The following is a 19211-nucleotide window of genomic DNA, read 5'->3' as shown; positions in this document are numbered from 1 at the left end:
CAGTCAGGGAATTAGAGGACAGGTCCTCTCCTGGATTGAGAACTGGTTGGAGGCCAGGAAGCAGAGAGTGGGTGTCAATGGGCAATTTTCACAATGGAGAGAGGTGAAAAGCGGTGTGCCCAAAGGATCTGTCCTGGGACCGGTGCTTTTCAACCTCTTCATAAATGACCTGGAGACAGGGTTGAGCAGTGAAGTGGCTAAGTTTGCAGATGACACCAAACTTTTCCAAGTGGTAAAGACCAGAAGTGATTGTGAGGAGCTCCAGAAGGATCTCTCCAGACTGGCAGAATGGGCAGCAAAATGGCAGATGCGCTTCAATGTCAGTAAGTGTAAAGTCATGCACATTGGGGCAAAAAATCAAAACTTCACATATAGGCTGATGGGTTCTGAGCTGTCTGTGACAGATCAGGAGAGAGATCTTGGGGTGGTGGTGGACAGGTCGATGAAAGTGTCGACCCAATGTGCGGCAGCAGTGAAGAAGGCCAATTCTATGCTTGGGATCATTAGGAAGGGTATTGAGAACAAAACGGTTAGTATTATAATGCCGTTGTACAAATCTATGGTAAGGCCACACCTGGAGTATTGTGTCCAGTTCTGGTCGCCGCATCTCAAAAAAGACATAGTGGAAATGGAAAAGGTGCAAAAGAGAGCGACTAAGATGATTACGGGGCTGGGGCACCTTCCTTATGAGGAAAGGCTACGGCGTTTGGGCCTCTTCAGCCTAGAAAAGAGACGCTTGAGGGGGGACATGATTGAGACATACAAAATTATGCAGGGGATGGACAGAGTGGATAGGGAGATGCTCTTTACACTCTCACATAATACCAGAACCAGGAGACATCCACTAAAATTGAGTGTTGGGCGGGTTAGGACAGACAAAAGAAAATATTTCTTTACTCAGCGCGTGGTCGGTCTGTGGAACTCCTTGCCACAGGATGTGGTGCTGGCGTCTAGCCTAGACGCCTTTAAAAGGGGATTGGACGAGTTTCTGGAGGAAAAATCCATTATGGGGTACAAGCCATGATGTGTATGCGCAACCTCCTGATTTTAGGAATGGGTTAAGTCAGAATGCCAGATGTAGGGGAGAGCGCCAGGATGAGGTCTCTTGTTATCTGGTGTGCTCCCTGGGGCATTTGGTGGGCCGCTGTGAGATACAGGAAGCTGGACTAGATGGGCCTATGGCCTGATCCAGTGGGGCTGTTCTTATGTTCTTATGTTCTTATGTAACAGACATAGATCTGATCCAGCCTGGCTCTTCTTAAGTTCTCCTGAACCTCCAGGGTACAGCTAAAAAAATCCAAATATAAAAGCAAACGGAAAGGGAAACAAATAGAATGCTATTTTGTCTTGGGTTCTGTGCCTTCAGCCCTTTCCGACACTTAAAAAAGAAAAAGAAAACTGCTTGTCTGCAACCTGCGTCTCAGCTTTTGCAACAGCCCCAGCAGAGGTCCTGCCTGCCTGGGCTTCTCCCAGGAGAACGCTTCATCAACAGATCCCTGGGTTTCTGAGGGCCTTGAACATTCTGTCATGCACATGGCATGTATGCTGGTGTGCATGTTGTATACTTCCGTAGGGTCAGAGAAAGAGAGAACGTGCCAGGACTGGACAGAAGACAAGTTAGGTAGAGAAAATTAATTGAAATCCTTTTTTGTGCCCTTTCGTTCACACTGGTAGACAAGAAGGAAATCCGTCTTACCAGGCCAACCGAGAAGGAGCCCTATGTGGTCTTCTAAGTCTTTGTTTTCTGAACATGTCAAAGAAGAAACCATTTCCAGCCTCACCCAAATATGTTTGCCTGTGGGCCCCACTAAGAGGTTGTCATATTTTCTCTTGTATGTGCGCGCACATGTTCTCTCAAGAGCCACGAACTTTTCTTGCTGCTGCCTCAAACTGTCACCTTGCTCGTCTTGGGAATGCAAATTGTTCGACACCCAAGAGCAGGCCTGTCATATTCACTGATAAACTGGGGAGGAAATGACACAGACATCTGTGTCCCTGTCATGGTTTGCTGGAAGAGGGTGCGGGAGGGGGAGAGAGATGTAGATCTTATTTATGGGTCCACAGCTTGCCACTGCCCTCCTCTTCCTCCCCAACCTCACGGCTCTGGTGAGATTGTAATTACACTGGAAAAACAATGGGTTACCCAGAGGCTGGTTGGATTTGGCGTCTGGATGCAGGGACCAATTCTGAAGGCAGGCAATGCTACAGTAAGGAGGATCATGACCTGGTGGCACTGCAGACACCATGAGTTAGGTTCACCTTGGGTTTGTCATGATCAGGGTCAGCTCATCCAGGAGGCACCCACTTCCTTCTGCCTCCATTGCTTCTCTTCTTCCTGCTCTCTGGATTAAAAAAGGAACAGGAAGTACAGGGGAGAGGAGAAGCATTGAATTAGCGCATTGGGGAAGCTCTCCCATTCTCCTTTCCTCCACACTTCCTCTCCATTCTTTTTTAAACCCAGGAAGCAGCAGAAGCAGCTACAGGTGTTTTGTTCTGAAAAGGAGGAAGCGTTTGGCCTGCTGCCACAAACAGTTCTTGGCCCTTTTAAGAACCTAAGAAAAGCCCTGCTAGATCGGGTCAAGTCGATCTAGCTCTGCATTCTGTTTCTGAGGGTAATGGACTAGATGCTGTCAGGAGGTCTGCAAGGAGGGTTCATAGGCCCCTCCTGCATGGGTGGGCTTCAAACTTTGCCTTGGTGGCAAAACTTGTGCAGGCCGTGGCGGTGATTTTTTTTTTTTTAATGCATGTCACATGCATACACTGGGAAAAATCCTTTGCGTGCAGGAATCCTGTTCAGTGGCCAATGGCACTGCTATATAATTTGGAGGGGAAAGGAAGATGGAGGCAAGGGTGACATGCAGAAAGGTTTTATTTTAGTGCTCCCCCCCACCCCAAAAAAAGGAATTCAAACTGGGGCCTAGCTAAACTTGAGGGCCCAATCCTATTCCATTCAATGCGATGATGCCAAAATGGTGACCGCTGCATCTTATGATGTGGGGGGGGGGAGTTGCAGAAGTCTCCTCTAGCTAAGGGAGCAATTGTTCCCTTACACAGAGGTAAATATGGTGCAGGGGGGTCTACTTGAACCTGCAAGTCTGCACTGATCTACTGCAGGATCAGGTCTAGAAAGCGGGTTAGGATATTGGCGACAAAAGCACCGCCAATCTCGCCCCCTCCCAGGCTCGATCTGCCCATCCTCTATGCCTCCCTGCCATCTCCCACCTCATTTCACCCCAGTGGCGGACTTGATGGGGCAAATGCCCTGGGAGCAGAGCCTCACGTGCCTTTAGGATCCCGCAGAAGCCCGACAGGCTTGGAAACTGTGCTTCTGGTTTTCCAGAAACTCAGAGCGGGTTCCCCAATGCGTCCTGGAGTCATGCAAGGCACTATGCGCTCCAGGTAAGTGGGGGAGTGGATTTGTGTATGGGGAGTGGCGACATCCCACGAGGGGGCACCATCGCAGACCTTTGCCCCGGGTCAAGGGCCTGGGGAGGTCCACCACTGTTTCACCTCCTCCCTCTCCTGTTCCACCCTCCTGCCACCTCTCCCATCTCTCCTGCTGACTTGCTTTCATCGGTGATCAGTGGGGGATCCTCTGGCAGCCACCGTGTCGGGCGCCGCTGGAGCAGCTTTTGTGACCAGCACTGACTGCTTTATGGCCGTCACAAGGGAAGGACCGAGAATGTGCAGGGAATTTAAGATTGGGCTGTTACTCTCTCGCACTGTCTAGGCAGGGGGACTCTGTGGGACTCTAATATTCATGAGGCTGGAAGGAGGAGAGGGGAGGAGGGAATGCCTTCCAAGGAGGACAGAGCAAAGAGCAAGAGCAGGTGCAGCAGATTGTTTTCTGTGGATAAATGCCAAATATGTGACCATTTTCTGTGGAAGAGCATTTCAGTGCCTGCAGTCCAAAGTGTTGCAACTCCGTTCCGGTGAGAATTAGGCCAGAGCCTTTGGTCTTTGCAGTCACCGTTGCCTTGCTGCTAACCATCTTCCTGTATTCACATTTAGGGTGACCAAGGGGCGGATTATTTTTTTTCCCCCACATTTTTAATTCATGCCTATGGATGACTTGGAAGTTCTCCCTTCCCTGGTGTGCAAGTCTGGACTGTGGTGCGTGAACATTTGCTCGTGGCTATTAAAGAGACAGTGGCACTTTGGGGGACAATAAGGGACTTAACTCTCTTCTGCTGCGCCGATTCCAAAACCAGGCTGCCATCACCGCCATCATTCCAGACTGCCTCCCTTGAAGAGCCAGTGATCTCAGCTTTCACGTGGCTCTGGAGTATTTTTAACATAAAGCCTCTCACCAGCTGCTACAATCTGTCCCCAGCGTGGCCAAAATTGGGAGGGTGGGAGGAAATTGATCCTGAAGGAGAGACAGACAAATTGGACATAAGCAACGGCAAAGAGATTTGGGCTGGTTTGGGGGTGGAATCTCCCCAAGCGCCAAGGAGTCTGCCTGTATACCACATGTTGTGAAGTGGCTGTCGTGGGTCGTTACAAGCTGTCAGCTGCGCATCAGTTCAAATCTGTCTCACAGAAACAAACTAGATGTTACACTAAACTTGCAGCTGCCATCAGAACCAGTCGCCATGTGTATAGGTCTTGCACCCATCTCCCAAGCAAGTAGCAGAACTATCTATCCTGTGATGTCATGATGCCCCGCCTTCCCCCCTTGCATGAGCTAGCAGCTGCCAATCACAGGGAACAGTAGTGGCTCAATGCAAAGTGCAGTGACAGCATGACACAATGTTGTTCTCCTAGAGGGGAACCCTGAGCTGATTTCACTGGTGCCGCTGTGAGCAGCCACTGGGCAGAATTTGAGGAAAAGACAGGCTATGTGTCCTTCCCACCACGTCTCTTTGAAGCACTGCCCTAAGTGGCTGCTGCCCCTGATCAACTCAAGTCCTTAGCACGGCACTGTGCTTCCAAATAGACTTCAGGGCGTTGATGGAACGAGAATGGTTTGCTTCCTTTAGAGCCTGAGTACCTGATCAAGACCTCTGCGGAACAGCTGGTTTTATCCCAATGTTTCAACCAACTGGAGGTGGTACCACAGCTCAGAAGTCCATCATTCTACCCATTCTACTTCATTATGTCAGAAGCTGGAGTCCCAGGGAGTAAGTGACCTTCCCCCCCCCGCGACCCCCGCTCAGTGCCATTTACATCCATCCACTGAATCTGGACCATCATGGGTGCTGTTGAAATGAATGGAACCAGTCTGATGTTCGATCAATGTTCTAGTGATGTTCGAGAGATTCAGGCATAACTTTTCTGGATCATTTTTTTAAACTTTGGTTGCTTCTTGCAGTATTTAACGCTCCATTTTGAGCCTGCTTGAACAGAAAGAGATGTGAATACCCAGCGGTCATTTCCCTTATTAAATGGAATCGACAACAATGGAATAAAAAGCTGGTTGTCTCATTGTCCAGTCTAATTATATTGCATGGTGTGAGGAATCCCTGAGGCTTCCCACTTTAGCCTAAAAAACAATTAGTTGGTCCACAGCTATTGTATCCTTGTTGCTTTATTATGGCCATTGTTGCAAATGAATGCATGAACTCCACATGCCCATTGGGGTGTGAGCAGAGTTCTTGCTGCCAGCCCTGTGCAAAGGAAGAGGCCAGAAGGTTGTTCTTGTCCACACGACTGTGGCAAGGGCCCCGTTATGGTTTTATTTTTGCGGATCAAAGCACAAGAGGTGTTGAGATTGGAAAAGAGGCCCTTTGAAAAAATGCTCCAAATGTTTCTTGCAATGGAGTCTGCTGTCAACATCCCTCAAGAACCAGCTATGTAGGAGCTTCGTGGATGGGCCTTGGGGAGTGATTTATACAAGGGGCTGATACAGTAAACGCAATTTGTTTTAATTAAGGCGACGGGCTATTGCATAATTCACGTGGCTCCTGCTAAAATGACCACACGAGGCAGTTTTGGAGAATTACAAGTCATTCTCATAAATTCCATTAACTATAATGCAGCAAATGTTGCAGGAAGCCGAAAGAGAGAGAGCGAGAAGGAGAAAAGGGCTCCGTCAGGAAACATAAATGCAACACTTGTGTTTATATAATCAAAGCAACTCAGATCCGTTCATACCTCTCAGTGCTGAAGCTGTGTATGAGTGACTGAAGACATCTAAATGAGCAGCAGTGTGAAGCACAATGACTTGAAATGAGGGCTGGTGACTTGATGCCCTGCTTGCAAACATCTGGCTGCAACTGGCCACTTCTGAAACAGAAGGCAGAACTAGATGGACCTTGGCTCCAGTTCAGCAGGACCCTTAACTGATGCTTTCTAGAGAGCAATCTCGGTCTTCTGTTGGGATGGGAGTCACAGGAATAACAGTGCTTGCTCCATGGAGCAGAGGGTTGGGAATTTGTGATGTCTTTCTATGAATCAAGAATATTTTGAAACAAAGTTCTTTTGTGAACCACTTCAGTAGCTTGATGTGACTTTGTGTGCTTGAAGGGGTTTCATTGCTCAGTGAGTGCTGCAAGCATTAAAAAACTGTGAGGTTGAAGATTCATCTGGAACACGGAGCATGTAGTCAAGAGCAGATACTGCAAGGGCCAGAAGCGAGGGCATGATCCAGGTTGAGGTTAGCGCCTCCCTTGATGCCAGCCTCCTACTCTCCATTCTAACGCCTCACTCCAGACCTCCTTTTTGGATTTCTCATCCCAATGTCACCTGTCTGCCTTGTGTGACTCGCTGGATGCCCTCGGGGAGTTGATAAAGGACCATCATGAGCCAGCCCTAATAGGTTCTGATATAGAGACTCAAGCAGGCCTTAATAGTATGTTTCTATGGCTTTGTTATTGTGCATGTGCTTATAATAAACGAGGTGAATGCCTCCATTTTGCTCCCACCACCCGGAATGGCTCTGAAGGGGAGGGGAAGGGACCACTTTCACAGCATGTCCTGGCGCCTGCAAAACTTAATGCTTTGTACTCCCTCTAGCTATGCCACTGAGATAAGGACTGTGTACATAGTATCACCAGGTTTTGTTTATTTTAGAATTGTCAAAACCAGTGGTTCTCAAACTTCCCGGGAGATTTACTCCCAGGGTAAGTCTTTGAGGGCCGTGACGTGATCCACAGGATCGCGTCCCTGCATGGGAAGGGGGACTGTTTTTAAACTAAACATACATGTTGTCAGGGTCCAAGGGGTGTGGGGAGCCCTGCAGAGTGCTTGCAGATCTCCCTGCGGCTTCTAAATAGTGAAAGTTGCAAGCGTGACAAAACCGGAAATTCCACTTCCGGAGCCCTGCAATCACTCCGCGGGACTCCCAACACCCCCTGGACCCTGAGAGTATGTATGTTCACTTTAAAAATAGTCCCCCTTCCCATGAAGGGGCGGAAACCTGGGGATCGTTTCACTGCTTTCCCCCTGCCCCCGCCCCTTAAAGGGAACAGGGCATCGTTAAACAAGCTGGTGGGTCGCAACCCACCAGTTTGAGTACCACTGGTCTAAACCCTTCAGCTGTTTTACAGACCCCTTTTGTTTCAAACCTCTTTGAAACTCCCAGCAAGTTAGCTCTGAGTCACAATGCATGCGTGAGACTCTGCAGCACCATCTCCTGGCCATTTCTATTATTGCACCGCTCAATTATTGCAGGTTAAAAGTCAGTCCATTTTCTTCACCTTTTCTCTTGTTAATTTGGTTTTGTTTCTTTTATTACATTTTTAATAAGCCTTTTACATTTTTACTCTGAGTCTGCCTAGTTCATGGCCTTGCCAATCAGTGGGTTGTCGCCTCTCACTCTGCAGTTGCTACTGTGAGAGTGATTTTGATAGAGACTCCTGAGGTTCAGTATTGCTCTAGGAGTGGGTTCAGCCCAGGATGCCCTCTGGCTATTCTGTCTTCTGGGCTGCTAGCAGCAGATTCAATCTACCAAGACCTTTCCCCCGGTAATCTGCATGTCCAAACAGGAAAGAGAAAGGAACAGAAAGGGAGTGCATGTGCTTAATCCTCGGGACTATTGCCCTGGACCACTATAGAGTCCCTCTATGGAACCTGGGAATAACAATAACAGAAGCACTTTGGACCAAGCAAGGTGTTTAAAGTCCCATCCAAGGTTAGAAAGGCTGGGAGACTGATTGGAGAGCTGCTGACAGACCTGGCGAATAGATGGGTCCAGGGCTGCCTCCAGATGAAGTTGCTTCCCATATCCAGAATGGGAGCAGTCAGTCTAGGAACCTGCCATCATCCACACTGCTGTATATAATATTTGCACTGAGAAGGGAAAATGCCAATAGGAAATCTTCTCCCTTAAAAGTGAACAGAAAAATGATCAGGGAAGTCATACACCGGACACATGGTCAATATTCCCATAATCAACTGGCCTAAATAAATCGGACTGATTGCTGGTATCTAATAAGTTATTGACAAGCAATTCTATATTAGACACGCTGAAAGATGTCTAGACACATTTCGAGGAAATTCATAAACAGCTGTCTATATTTTGGGTAGACTCACATGTCAACATGAGAGCCATTTAGCTTGTCACATTCCTTCCAGGTGGGTCACTGCGACATTATTAAGGGTGAGTATTCTCAGGGCCTTGACAAAAGCCGTCTGAGCCAGCCAAGATCCCTGAACCTACAAGCACTTCATGCGTTAGATGCTCCTTCCAACACAAGGTCCAGGAACTCCCTACACTCCTTATGACCAACAACAGAGGCTCTATTTGCACTCTTCCCTTAGCCACTAAAGCAGTTCACACCCAGAAACAAACCAAGTCATGGACATGCAGCAGCCTGCAGTGCAATGTGCAAAAGGAAGATTTGCCAAGGCCTCATTTTCTGATTTGCACAGCGAAGGAGGGGTTAAAGAAGGTCCTCTGCCCTTGTCTCGTCTAGGGCTCAGCTGAAAGTTTCCAAAATTCTTGTGCTCGCAAGTGTGCTTTTCAGGGATGGGGGGGTGAGAATTTCACAAAAGTTCTCCCCCTACTCATGTATGTTTTTCCTATTAGTTGTTTATAGATCTGACAGCATGGGAGACTGCTCTTCCCACTAGTACTGGGCACTTGCTTTAATTTATGAAACTCCAGAGGAAAAGCAAGAGGCCCTCGGCTCTCGCTGATTAGGCTTCTGGTGTCATCCTTATCACCCAGCCATATCTCATCGGCTCACTGACTAACCCTGTCCCCCATCAGAGGCACGGATGCAGAGCCCATACTGCATCCAGTGATGGGGGTGCAATCGGACAGCCAGCAGGAGATAAGTAAAAACATTAATATAACCCCGTAGGCTGTGCAATCATCTATGGGGTACGAACAATCGAAAATGGTCACAATGAAATAACATGAAATTCGGTTTACAAATTGATAACATGTGATATGCTGCTCAGTTAACAAAATAACACTGACATTGGCCTATTAAAGTGGCTGTGGCGCATCTGTGAATCATTCTGAGTGCTTCTGACTGTGTCTCCAAGGGCGCAATCCTAACCCCCGGGTTTGGCCAGCTCAAGTCACTTGCACTGACCCGGGGGCAAAAGTGCTGTAAGGAATGTTTGAGCCGACTCAGAAGTTGGAGGGGGCCAGCGCAATCGAGTTGCACTGGCCTCCCTGTGCCAGATCCAGGACTGGCGGGCTAAGTTTTCATCAGCTGAGCATGGCTGATAGAGGGGTCTGGAGGGATGCAGGGAGGAGGCATTTTGGGGCAGGGAGAGTGGGTGGCGAGTGCTCCCAGGGTGGGTGAGTGGGGAGCAGGAGGCGGGACCAGGATCCAGCAGTTATCCAGGATCCTGACTTTGCCCCTGGCCACTCCATTCTGCTCAGATCTGCGCCACCTCCGGAGGTGACTCAGATCCAAGTAGACCCATTGGGGCCAGTGCTGCACAACATGGGGTAAGGGGTTGCCTCAAGCTGCACCGCTTCTGCCCCCAAACTTGTGCTGGATGCAGTGCAGGCCCGCTGCACTAGGACTGTGCTGTAAGCGCTAACTCCACACACAGCTCTGATGCTTTCTCCAAACTGGCTGTAGAGTCTTGTGAACATGTTCAGCAGCTGCCGAGGAAAATGCGTGGAGCCCGAGGCTATGGGTCTCCTCGGACATACACCAGCCATTTTGCTGGCATATGTCTGAAGAGAGGAAGTGGGCAGGGCATGCCTGAGAAAGAGGGGATGGGATCCAATGCATGCCAGTGACGCCAAGATTCACACCCTCTCGTCCCCCCGCCCACTGCATTCCCACAGTCCACCCCTTCCCCTCCAAATGGCACACCCCCACTGCCAACTTACTGGCACTGACAGAGGCCTCTGGAGCCACTGCTGCCTATTTGTGGCAGTGGTCTGGAAGCGCACAATGGAGTTCCGTCCTTTGCTGCACCGTGAAGGGCCTTGCACTGCCAGAACGCGAGTTGTCGTTAAGCTATTTCCGAGGGAGAGCCAAAAGTGGGGTGATCGGCACGGAGGCAGCTAAAAGGGACTGCGCCCAATTGTAGCCTGAAGTGCTGCTGCTCATTCTGTCTTGGCAGGACACTGCACCACATCCCCACCTCCTTCTTTGGCATAGACTTAATTGCTTTATTTAGTCATATCATTAATGCGCACACAGAATCTGTGTGCCGAGTGCTTTACAAAGAATAAGACAGGCCTCTGTGCCAAGTGGCTCGCAGGAGAGAAATCGTACAGGAGAGGGGGCATTCTTTCACACCCAAAGGCAGAGTTTGGGCAGAGTTTGGGGAGCTGAATCAAGGGCTTCCCAGAAGAGGTGTGTTTTAAGGAGGACTTGGAAGGCCATAAATGACATGGAGGGATTCTGGGAGGTAGTTTGAACATGAGAGGGAGCAAGGGAGAAAGGGCAGAGTAGTTGGCGGGGATGAGATGACCTTGGCCAAGACATCGGAAAGTCTTGTTCAACCCCCAGAAAGTCAGAAAAGCAACAGATGCCACCTGGCCCTTCAGTCCCTCTTTCCTTCTTTCTTGAGCACTCCTAGCCCCACTCCCCAACTCTGGGAAGGGAAGAAGCATGTCGCGCTGTTCGTGGACAGTAGCAAGCACCTCCAGGTCACTTCTGTTTTCTGCGCAGTCAGTCAAGTCTCCCCGTGACAGGCGCGTCGCCTGCCATCCCCCAACAAATCGGGAGATGATGAGCCCGTGTCTTGACGGAGGGCACCGCCTCACCTCCAGCTGCCTCCTTCACCTCCAGAACATGATTGGGGATGACAGGGATGCAAGGCCAGCGACAGGGCGAGTGTGGAATCTCCGTCGCGGAGACCTTGACGGGACATCTCCTCTGACAGGGGGAGCTGTGAAAAGTTGAGTCACAACTCAGAATAAAAACTCAATTATTCCGGCAGATTTCTTCCGGCATAAAGCAGCCATGACAAAGGTTTAGGGATCTAAACTCTGGATCAGCCAGTTAGTCTCTATCAGCCGTGCTGGCTGAAGGGAAACTCCATGGTGAGGAGCAGCTGGAAGGAACCAGATGTTGGGGATAGATGCAGTGGTGTAGCTGGAGGGGGGCGGAGCACCCTGCCTGGCAGGGACCCTCAGCAGGACGGGCAAGCGGCCCCTCCCTTCGGAGCTATTCCCGGCGGGGGGAGCAAAACGGAGCCATCCCTCCGGGAATGGCTCCGAAGTGAGGGGCCGCTTGCCCGCCCTGCTGAGGGTCCCTGCTAGGCTGGATGCTCCGCCCCCCCTCCAGCTATGCCTCCAGATAGATGGGCAGTGGGTAACCAACATTGTCCAGTCCTGCTAATGAGCTTCTCAAGGACTCTGGACAGAAAGCCAGGTGAGAGGTATTTATTTATTATTTATTTTAAAATTATTGGTGCCCCACCCTGCGGTTTCCAAAAATATCCTGGGCCAGCTTATAAACAGGAGTTTCAACAGTCATCAAAAGCATATGACCAAATGCGAATGAATCCGAGAACAGAGGAAAACATCAGCTGCATGCTGGGAAGAAGAAGGAAGGCTCAGCGGTGCAGCTAGAGGGGGTGCAAAGCACTAAGTTTTGCGGGGAGCCTCACCACGGCAGGCACACAGCCCCTCCCCTTCGGAGCCGCTCTGGGTGGGGGCAGCGAAATGGAGGTGCCGCACAATGACTCAATGTTCATGCATGCTTGCATTTTCCACTTGCATTCTGGGGGTGGAAATGGGACTGCTTCCCATTTTTCACTGATTTCCGGTTTTTGCTGCTGCCAGTTTCACGGAGACAGTGGCCTTCCTGGCACCAATGATTGGCTGCTGCCAATTTGTTTTTTTTCAGAATGCCATCATGGAACAACACTGGAGCATTGTGGGAGCAATGGTGGCCATAAACTGAATTGACTTCTACTGCTGCCACCAATAACCTCTCCCAAAATTTGACCCTTCTGGAAATTGCTGAAATTACCCCCTTTTACCTCCTTGTGAGTACAGATATTAACAATTAACAGATATTAATCTGTGAGTACAGATGCCCACAAATTTATCTAATCCTCTTTTCAAACAATCTTGCACTAGCTGGATGGCTAAAAGGTGCCTGGTCTGCTGGTCACAGAATGCATGTCTTGTTTCAAGTCCATCGGCTCCCAGTTTGCTCCTGACAGCCTTTAAGGTGCTACATTTAACTTGTAAAGCCCTGGAGGATTTGGTACCTGTATGGCCACCTCCACCCAGAACAGCCTGCCTAGAAGCCTCAGCCTTTGGAGGAAGCCCTGTTCCATGTCCCACCTCACCTGAGCTGTGAACAGGGCATAGGAACGACAGGGCCTTATTGACTATGGCACCCAGGCCATGCATGTAATTCTGTGCTGCAAAAATGTTGATCAACCCCTTCTGCCTTTTGACACCAACTTTGGTTCCGCCGCATCTTTCAGTAAATGCCTTTGTAATCTATTGTCCTTGTGACTGGTACATGACGTTCTTGTTCACTTAAGTGTTTTGGGTGTTTTTGTTTATGGAGAGTAAGAACATAAGAACATAAGAACAGCCCCACTGGATCAGGCCATAGGCCCATCTAGTCCAGCTTCCTGGATCTCACAGCGGCCCACCAAATGCCCCAGGGAGCACACCAGACGACAAGAAGACCTGCAAGGCCTCCTGGGAATTGTAGTTTAAGAACATAAGAACAGCCCCACTGGATCAGGCCATAGGCCCATCTAGTCCAGCTTCCTGTATCTCACAGCAGCCCACCAAATGCCCCAGGGAGCACACCAGACGACAAGAAGACCTGCAAGGCCTCCTGGGAATTGTAGTTTAAGAACATAAGAACAGCCCCACTGGATTAGGCCATAGGTCCATCTAGTTCAGCTTTCTGTATCTCACAGCGGCCCACCAAATGCCCCAGGGAGCACACCAGATAACAAGAGACCTGCAAGGCTTCCTGGGAATTGTAGTTAAGAACATAAGAACAGCCCCACTGGATCAGGCCATAGGTCCATCTCGTTCAGCTTCCTGTATCTCACAGCGGCCCACCAAATGCCCCAGGGAGCACGCCAGATAACAAGAGACCTGCATCCTGGTGCCCTCCCTTGCATTGGCATTCTGACATAGCCCATTTCTAAAATCAGGAGGTTGCGCATACACATCATGGCTTGTAACTATAACCACTTCCATGACTGTCGGGAGCTGCCTTGGAAGTCCTGTTGCAGAGCTAAAAGAGGGGGCATTAACAGTAAAAGACATAAAGGAAGTAGAAGCAGAGAGGTGTGGGGATCAGGGATCCCAAAAGAGGGCCCATTGGAGTCCCCAGTGCTGTCACAGGTGCCACCAAAATGTCCCTAACTCTCCCCTGAGTGTAAGCAATGGACTGTCGAAGTGATCTGCATTTTTATAGACAGCTCCAGGAGTCATAGCTGTCTAATTGTAGCCCGTGTCAGTGGGCAGGCAAATAATTGTCTTTTCAGGAGACGTGCCGAAGCGCATCCCTCTTCACTTGCCATCAAACCTATCTCCACTGCTGCACACACACCTGCACTGGGCAGACAAATTAGATGCAGATATGTCAGTGTGAGCACATGGGGGTTTTTATCCCCTGCTCCCAACCACCCTTCCACCTCTTACACACACACACACACACACACACACACACACCCCGCAAGCATTTTTATTATTATTTCACAGAGACACTGGCGCTATCACTCGGCACAAGGCACCCGCCATAAAAAATTACACAAAATGACACAGTAACTGATGCTGGGAAGGAAAAAAAATACCGTGATAAGTGATTTGTGTGGGCTGCTGAGTGTTACAATTTGAATGTCTTCAACAGAAAGATTTGTATGAGGTGGGGGGGGGCAGCAAGGATGAGGGAGTGCCGTAGAACAAGACTGAGGAAGCAAAGGCAGTCAGAAGGCACTTCCAAAGGGTGACAAAAGCCGAGTCTCATCAGCATGATCTTGGATTGACTTAAATTTATTAGAACATAAGAACATAAGAACAGCCCCACTGGATCAGGCCATAGGCCCATCTAGTCCAGCTTCCTGTATCTCACAGCAGCCCACCAAATGCCCCAGGGAGCACACCAGATAACAAGAGACCTCATCCTGGTGCCCTCCCCTACATCTGGCATTCTGACTTAACCCATTCCTAAAATCAGGAGGTTGCGCGTACACATCATGGCTTGTACCCCATAATGGATTTTTCCTCCAGAAGCTTGTCCAATCCCCTTTTAAAGGCGTCTAGGGTAGATGCCAGCACCACATCCTGTGGCAAGGAGTTCCACAGACCGACCACGCGCTGAGTAAAGAAATATTTTCTTTTGTCTGTCCTAACTCTCCCAACACTCAATTTTAGTAGATGTCCCCTGGTTCTGGTATTATGTGAGAGTGTAAAGAGCATCTCCCTATCCACTCTGTCCATCCCCTGCATAATTTTGTATGTCTCAATCATGTCCCCCCTCAAGCGTCTCTTTTCTAGGCTGAAGAGGCCCAAACGCCGTAGCCTTTCCTCATAAGGAAGGTGCCCCAGCCCCGTAATCATCTTAGTCGCTCTCTTTTGCACCTTTTCCATTTCCAGTGTGGAAAAATGAAAAGGAAATTAGGAAAAGAAATACATCTCTGGACTCCAGGGTGAAGGCACATGCAGCCCGTTCCACATCCAGTCCTCCCACAGATAATCCTAGCAAGTCAGTGAGAGCGGCTTTAGTAGAACAGCAGAGTTTAGCGAGAGGGAAGGCTCAGGATCAAATAGTGGCATCTCCTGTTTAAAGATCAAGCGGTCACAGGTGGGAAAGACCCCTCCCTGGCTTGAAACACTGCTGCTGGCCAGAACAGGCAATGCTATGAGCCCCACAGTCTGATTGAGTGTCAGACAACTTTGAGTGCAAAGGAAAAGTAGCAGAGCTACAGGGGCCATGGTAAGGTTTGCAGGTGCCGGGACTGGGTCACCATCGCTTCCCAGAATGGCTCCAATGGTGAGTGGGAGGGGCTACTTACATGGCATGTCCTGGCACCTGCAATACTTACCGCCCCCCCCATAGCCACACTGCACCCCCATGTCCAGCCTGTAGCTACACTAGTGCAAAGGAGTAGTGGTACATTTGGTGTACAGGAGTGTCATCATGGCACTCCTGCCTCCCCTGCTATGTCCCACCAATCCACAAATCATCCACCTGAAACCACAAATCCACCTCAGATTACTTCATTGGATCAGTTTCTTCTTCCCCCACTTGTTCCTACTTAGAAACTTACATTGACAGATCTAGCATGTTTCATCACAAGCGCTAGGAATGGGTGCAGTGTAAAAACAGAAAAATGGAATTTAAACATTACAGATCCGTATGAAAAGCTTATTACAGTTCTAACATCTGCATGTTTACTCAGAAGTAAGTCCCACAGTATTCAGTAGGATTACTTCCCAGATAAATTTACATAGGGTTGTAGCCTTAATGTAACATGGACAACCTACTGTCTCTCGGGCAACTCTTAGGAAAGGCAATAAGCTAGACCAGGGGTGCTCAATAGGTGGATCGCGATCTACCGGTAGATCGCGAGGCAAAATGAGTAGATCGCGGAGTGCCGACCCCCCCTTCAGGTGCCTCTGGGAGGAAACGCTGGGAGTAAGGCCCATTGTACTCAATGGGGCTTACTCCCAGGTAAGTGTGGCTAGGATTGCAGCCTCACAGCCTAATCCTAGGCATGTCTACTCAGGAGTAAGTCCTGTTATACTCAGTGGGGCTCAAGGTACACCAACATACATTGTACACATACATGTTATATGTTATGATGGCGCGAACATTGTAAAAAAAACTCTGGAAGATCTCCGGGCCTTGCTGGGTTTCAAAGTAGCTCTCGAGCCAAAAAAAGTGTGAGCACCCCTGTGCTAGACATTGCTGTTTGCCCCTAGACAAGTGTCTGACTTTGCCCCCAGTAAAGCCTGATCCTACTTTTTGGCTTGGTTCCTTTGAAAACAGTTTTAAAAGCAGCGCCTGAGAACTCCTGTTATCACATCACTGGGGAAGTTCTGGAACACCATTCCCCCGGATGACATCCCTGTTGTATGTTCAGAAATGAGAAAGTAGGTAGCAGTGTTTAAGCATCAGTGAGAAAGCTGGGACCCTCCCCACCCCATTCTGCCATCCTTCACCCTCTCCCACCTCTCCCACTGACTTACCTGCTCTGGCGGTGGTGGGAGAACTGACAACATGGGCAAGAAGGTGCCTGCCTTCTAGCAGCATGCTTCTGAGTGCGCTGCTGGAAAGTGTTTTACAGCGCTTCTGCAGCAGTTAACCCTGATGGAACACTTGTTCTGCCAGCGCTAAAGCTGAAGAGGATTGGGCTGTCAGTGTGTCTGATACTTTTTAAAAGAAGCCATGATTGCTGGTCACTATCATGTGTGCCAGTTGATTCTATCACTTTGTTATGCATGGCATGGAGAAATAGTTCCTCCTGACTCCCCTGGACTTTAGGCTTCCTTGGAAGAGCCCCAAATTCCAGCATTTGCAAAAGGTCAAGGCAGAGGCCGCAGCTGAGTGGCAGAGCTTGAGGTCTATGTGCTGAGATTTTCTCCTCTGAGCAGTTATTCCATAGAAATCAGCAGTAGCTTCTCTGAATGGAATTGATACTCTCCTGGAACTGTCTCTGCCAGGAGCCCTGTGCTTTTAAGAGCTGCACAATAGGTGAGCATTCAACAGGTGGGTGTTTGTAGCACAGAGGAAAGCACCACCTGTTGTGTCCCTATGGCGTGCAGCTCTTGTGTGCAAGGGCCTTTGTAGGACAGAAGGGTGGCAATCCTCACTGCAGTGTAGCTCTGTTTCACCAGTGGGGAGTGAGGATCACAACCCCGCAGGCAATGTCACATTATGGAGTGGTTTCTTGTCCTTTCGGCATCTCCATCCCAACAGCTCCCTGAAACAGCAGCAGCTGGAAGGAAAATAACAGTAAAAATTCTATAGCTGCGATAAAACGCATTAGCCATCTGAACACTCATTTCAATCAAATAATGCAGCCCATTCATATTTAAACAGGAAATATTGTTTAATGTTTATGGTAATGACCAAATCAAATTTTAAAAATTAAACATGGAATTAAACATTAAAGAGAGGCTCCAGAGTTTGGCGCTTGGGGGGAGGGGGGAAGGTGTATGAAGGGACAGCTTCTACCAGCAGTCTCTCCAGACACCAAGAGATAATAGGGCTCTCGTAAGAGCTGAAATGGGGACCATATTTTGCAAATATTTTTACCTTCTGCAAAACATATCCCCATTTTGGCAGTTGAGGGGGGGAAGTTCTGAACAGGAGTGAAAATGTTAACAGCAAAGCACACATATTGAATCAGCTATGTAACATTACAATGTAGCCAGCCCTAATTGGCATGGTGACACTTGGTGGTGTAGCTGGAGGGGGGGTGGAGCACCCAGTCTGGCTCTCTGCCAGACTGGGTGCTCCACCCCTTCTCTAGCGACACCACCGGTGACACTGTTGCATTTTATTGCATCATCCCTGATTGTTTGGGATCACTCAGGGAAGAAGGCTAGGTGGGGAGAAAAATGGTGCCAAACAAGCAGGGGAAGCAACTTGTCAACCTCAAAAAGAAATGCAAAAGAGGATGAGTGAGTTCTTACAAAACTTTTCAAGCTCCCAATCCGTGTCCCCCCCCAATCCCTCCCCAATCCGTCAAATATACGTGTGGGTGAATATCTGGCCCATCCATAAATATTGAGAGCAGCACTCAGTGATCTGAGGATCTGATTGAGTCAGGAAACCAGTCACTGAATTACCCTTTGCCAGTCCTTCCTATAAGCTCCACAGTCCCTGATGGGAAATGGCACCATGTTCATGGTTTGCAGCATGTGAAGCCTGCAAGGTAGCCATTTTTTGCAGATTGCAGTCTTTGTCCCTCTGTCTGTAAAACAAACCTAAGTGTCCCCCCATTGCCCCCACTCTTTTAAAAAAAAACCCAATGTGCTCCCTTTCCCTGCCTGATTGGATTTATTGGCAAAGCAGAGCAAACGGAAGTGGCTGGTGTTTAAAAGACAGAATAAATTAGCCCGGCGAGTACAGCGGGACGGCAAGATTTATCTTAACCTGTGACTATCGTGCTCATCCGTGTACCATGTAGTTTAAATTGGATTGGTATCCTCTAAGAGGCTGTCAAGGATTTCATTTGTTCTGCTTGACATACAGATGTACAATTGGTAAAACTGCATCTTATCTTGGTAATTGTCTACACTGCTAAGCCTGGGCCTCGTTATTGAGTTCCAAAGTCAGGTCTCCGCCACGTGGCTCCTTGATCCAGCTCCAGCACATGTACTCCCCTCCCCCATTCCCTCCTTTCTTGGTTCAGGCATCTCTCAGTGCAGAGTTCTAGCTGAAGGAGGTGCTGCGAGCAGGTGTGCACATCTTTGCAGCAAGCGCCAGCAAGGTCCCTTGAAATGGCCTACTCCTGAGTTAGCTGCTGGCTGCCAGCAGCTCTCCAGGTTCTGAGGCTGAGGGCATTTCCCATCCAGGGATGCCCGATCCTTTTCACTGGAGATGCCAGGGACTGATCCAGCAATCTTCAGCAGGTCCTTCAATGCTCAGGTGTGCTCCTCTATCTTCTCTTATCACCTTCCTCCTCCTCCTTCAAATTCTTATCATCGCCATCTGGGCTGCAACTCTTATCAGCTCATCATTTAGCTTCATCAGTTAAAAAACTTAGTAGCACTGACATTTCTATCCTTCTTTGATGTGCATAGAATGATGATACCTACAAAAGCTATGATGTTGATTGATTGATTGATTGATTGATTGATTGATTGATTGATTGATTGATTGATATCTAGACCTATCTTTCCTCTTCCA

General features: G+C 49.0%; 1 protein-coding gene across 31 annotated transcripts in view; it reads left to right on the top strand.

Moving 5' to 3' along the window:
- CELF4 (CUGBP Elav-like family member 4) overlaps positions 1-19211 on the top strand; it is a 697876-nt gene that overhangs the window by 565653 nt on the left and 113012 nt on the right. For 6 of the 31 annotated variants that reach the window (XM_066616572.1, XM_066616559.1, XM_066616568.1 and 3 more), the window contains exon 5: positions 10855-10874. The exons of the other annotated variants lie outside the window; for them this stretch is intronic. In XM_066616572.1, coding sequence (XP_066472669.1) covers positions 10855-10874 — 20 coding nt within the window. The remainder of the gene's footprint in view (positions 1-10854; positions 10875-19211) is intronic. 31 annotated transcript variants of the gene reach the window in all.

This window comes from Tiliqua scincoides, chromosome 2 (genome assembly GCF_035046505.1).
Source record: "Tiliqua scincoides isolate rTilSci1 chromosome 2, rTilSci1.hap2, whole genome shotgun sequence".
In the NCBI taxonomy this organism is placed as follows: Eukaryota; Metazoa; Chordata; class Lepidosauria; order Squamata; family Scincidae; genus Tiliqua; species Tiliqua scincoides.
The sequence above is the reverse complement of the archived record's forward strand: the minus strand, read 5'-3'. Positions and strand labels throughout refer to the sequence as shown.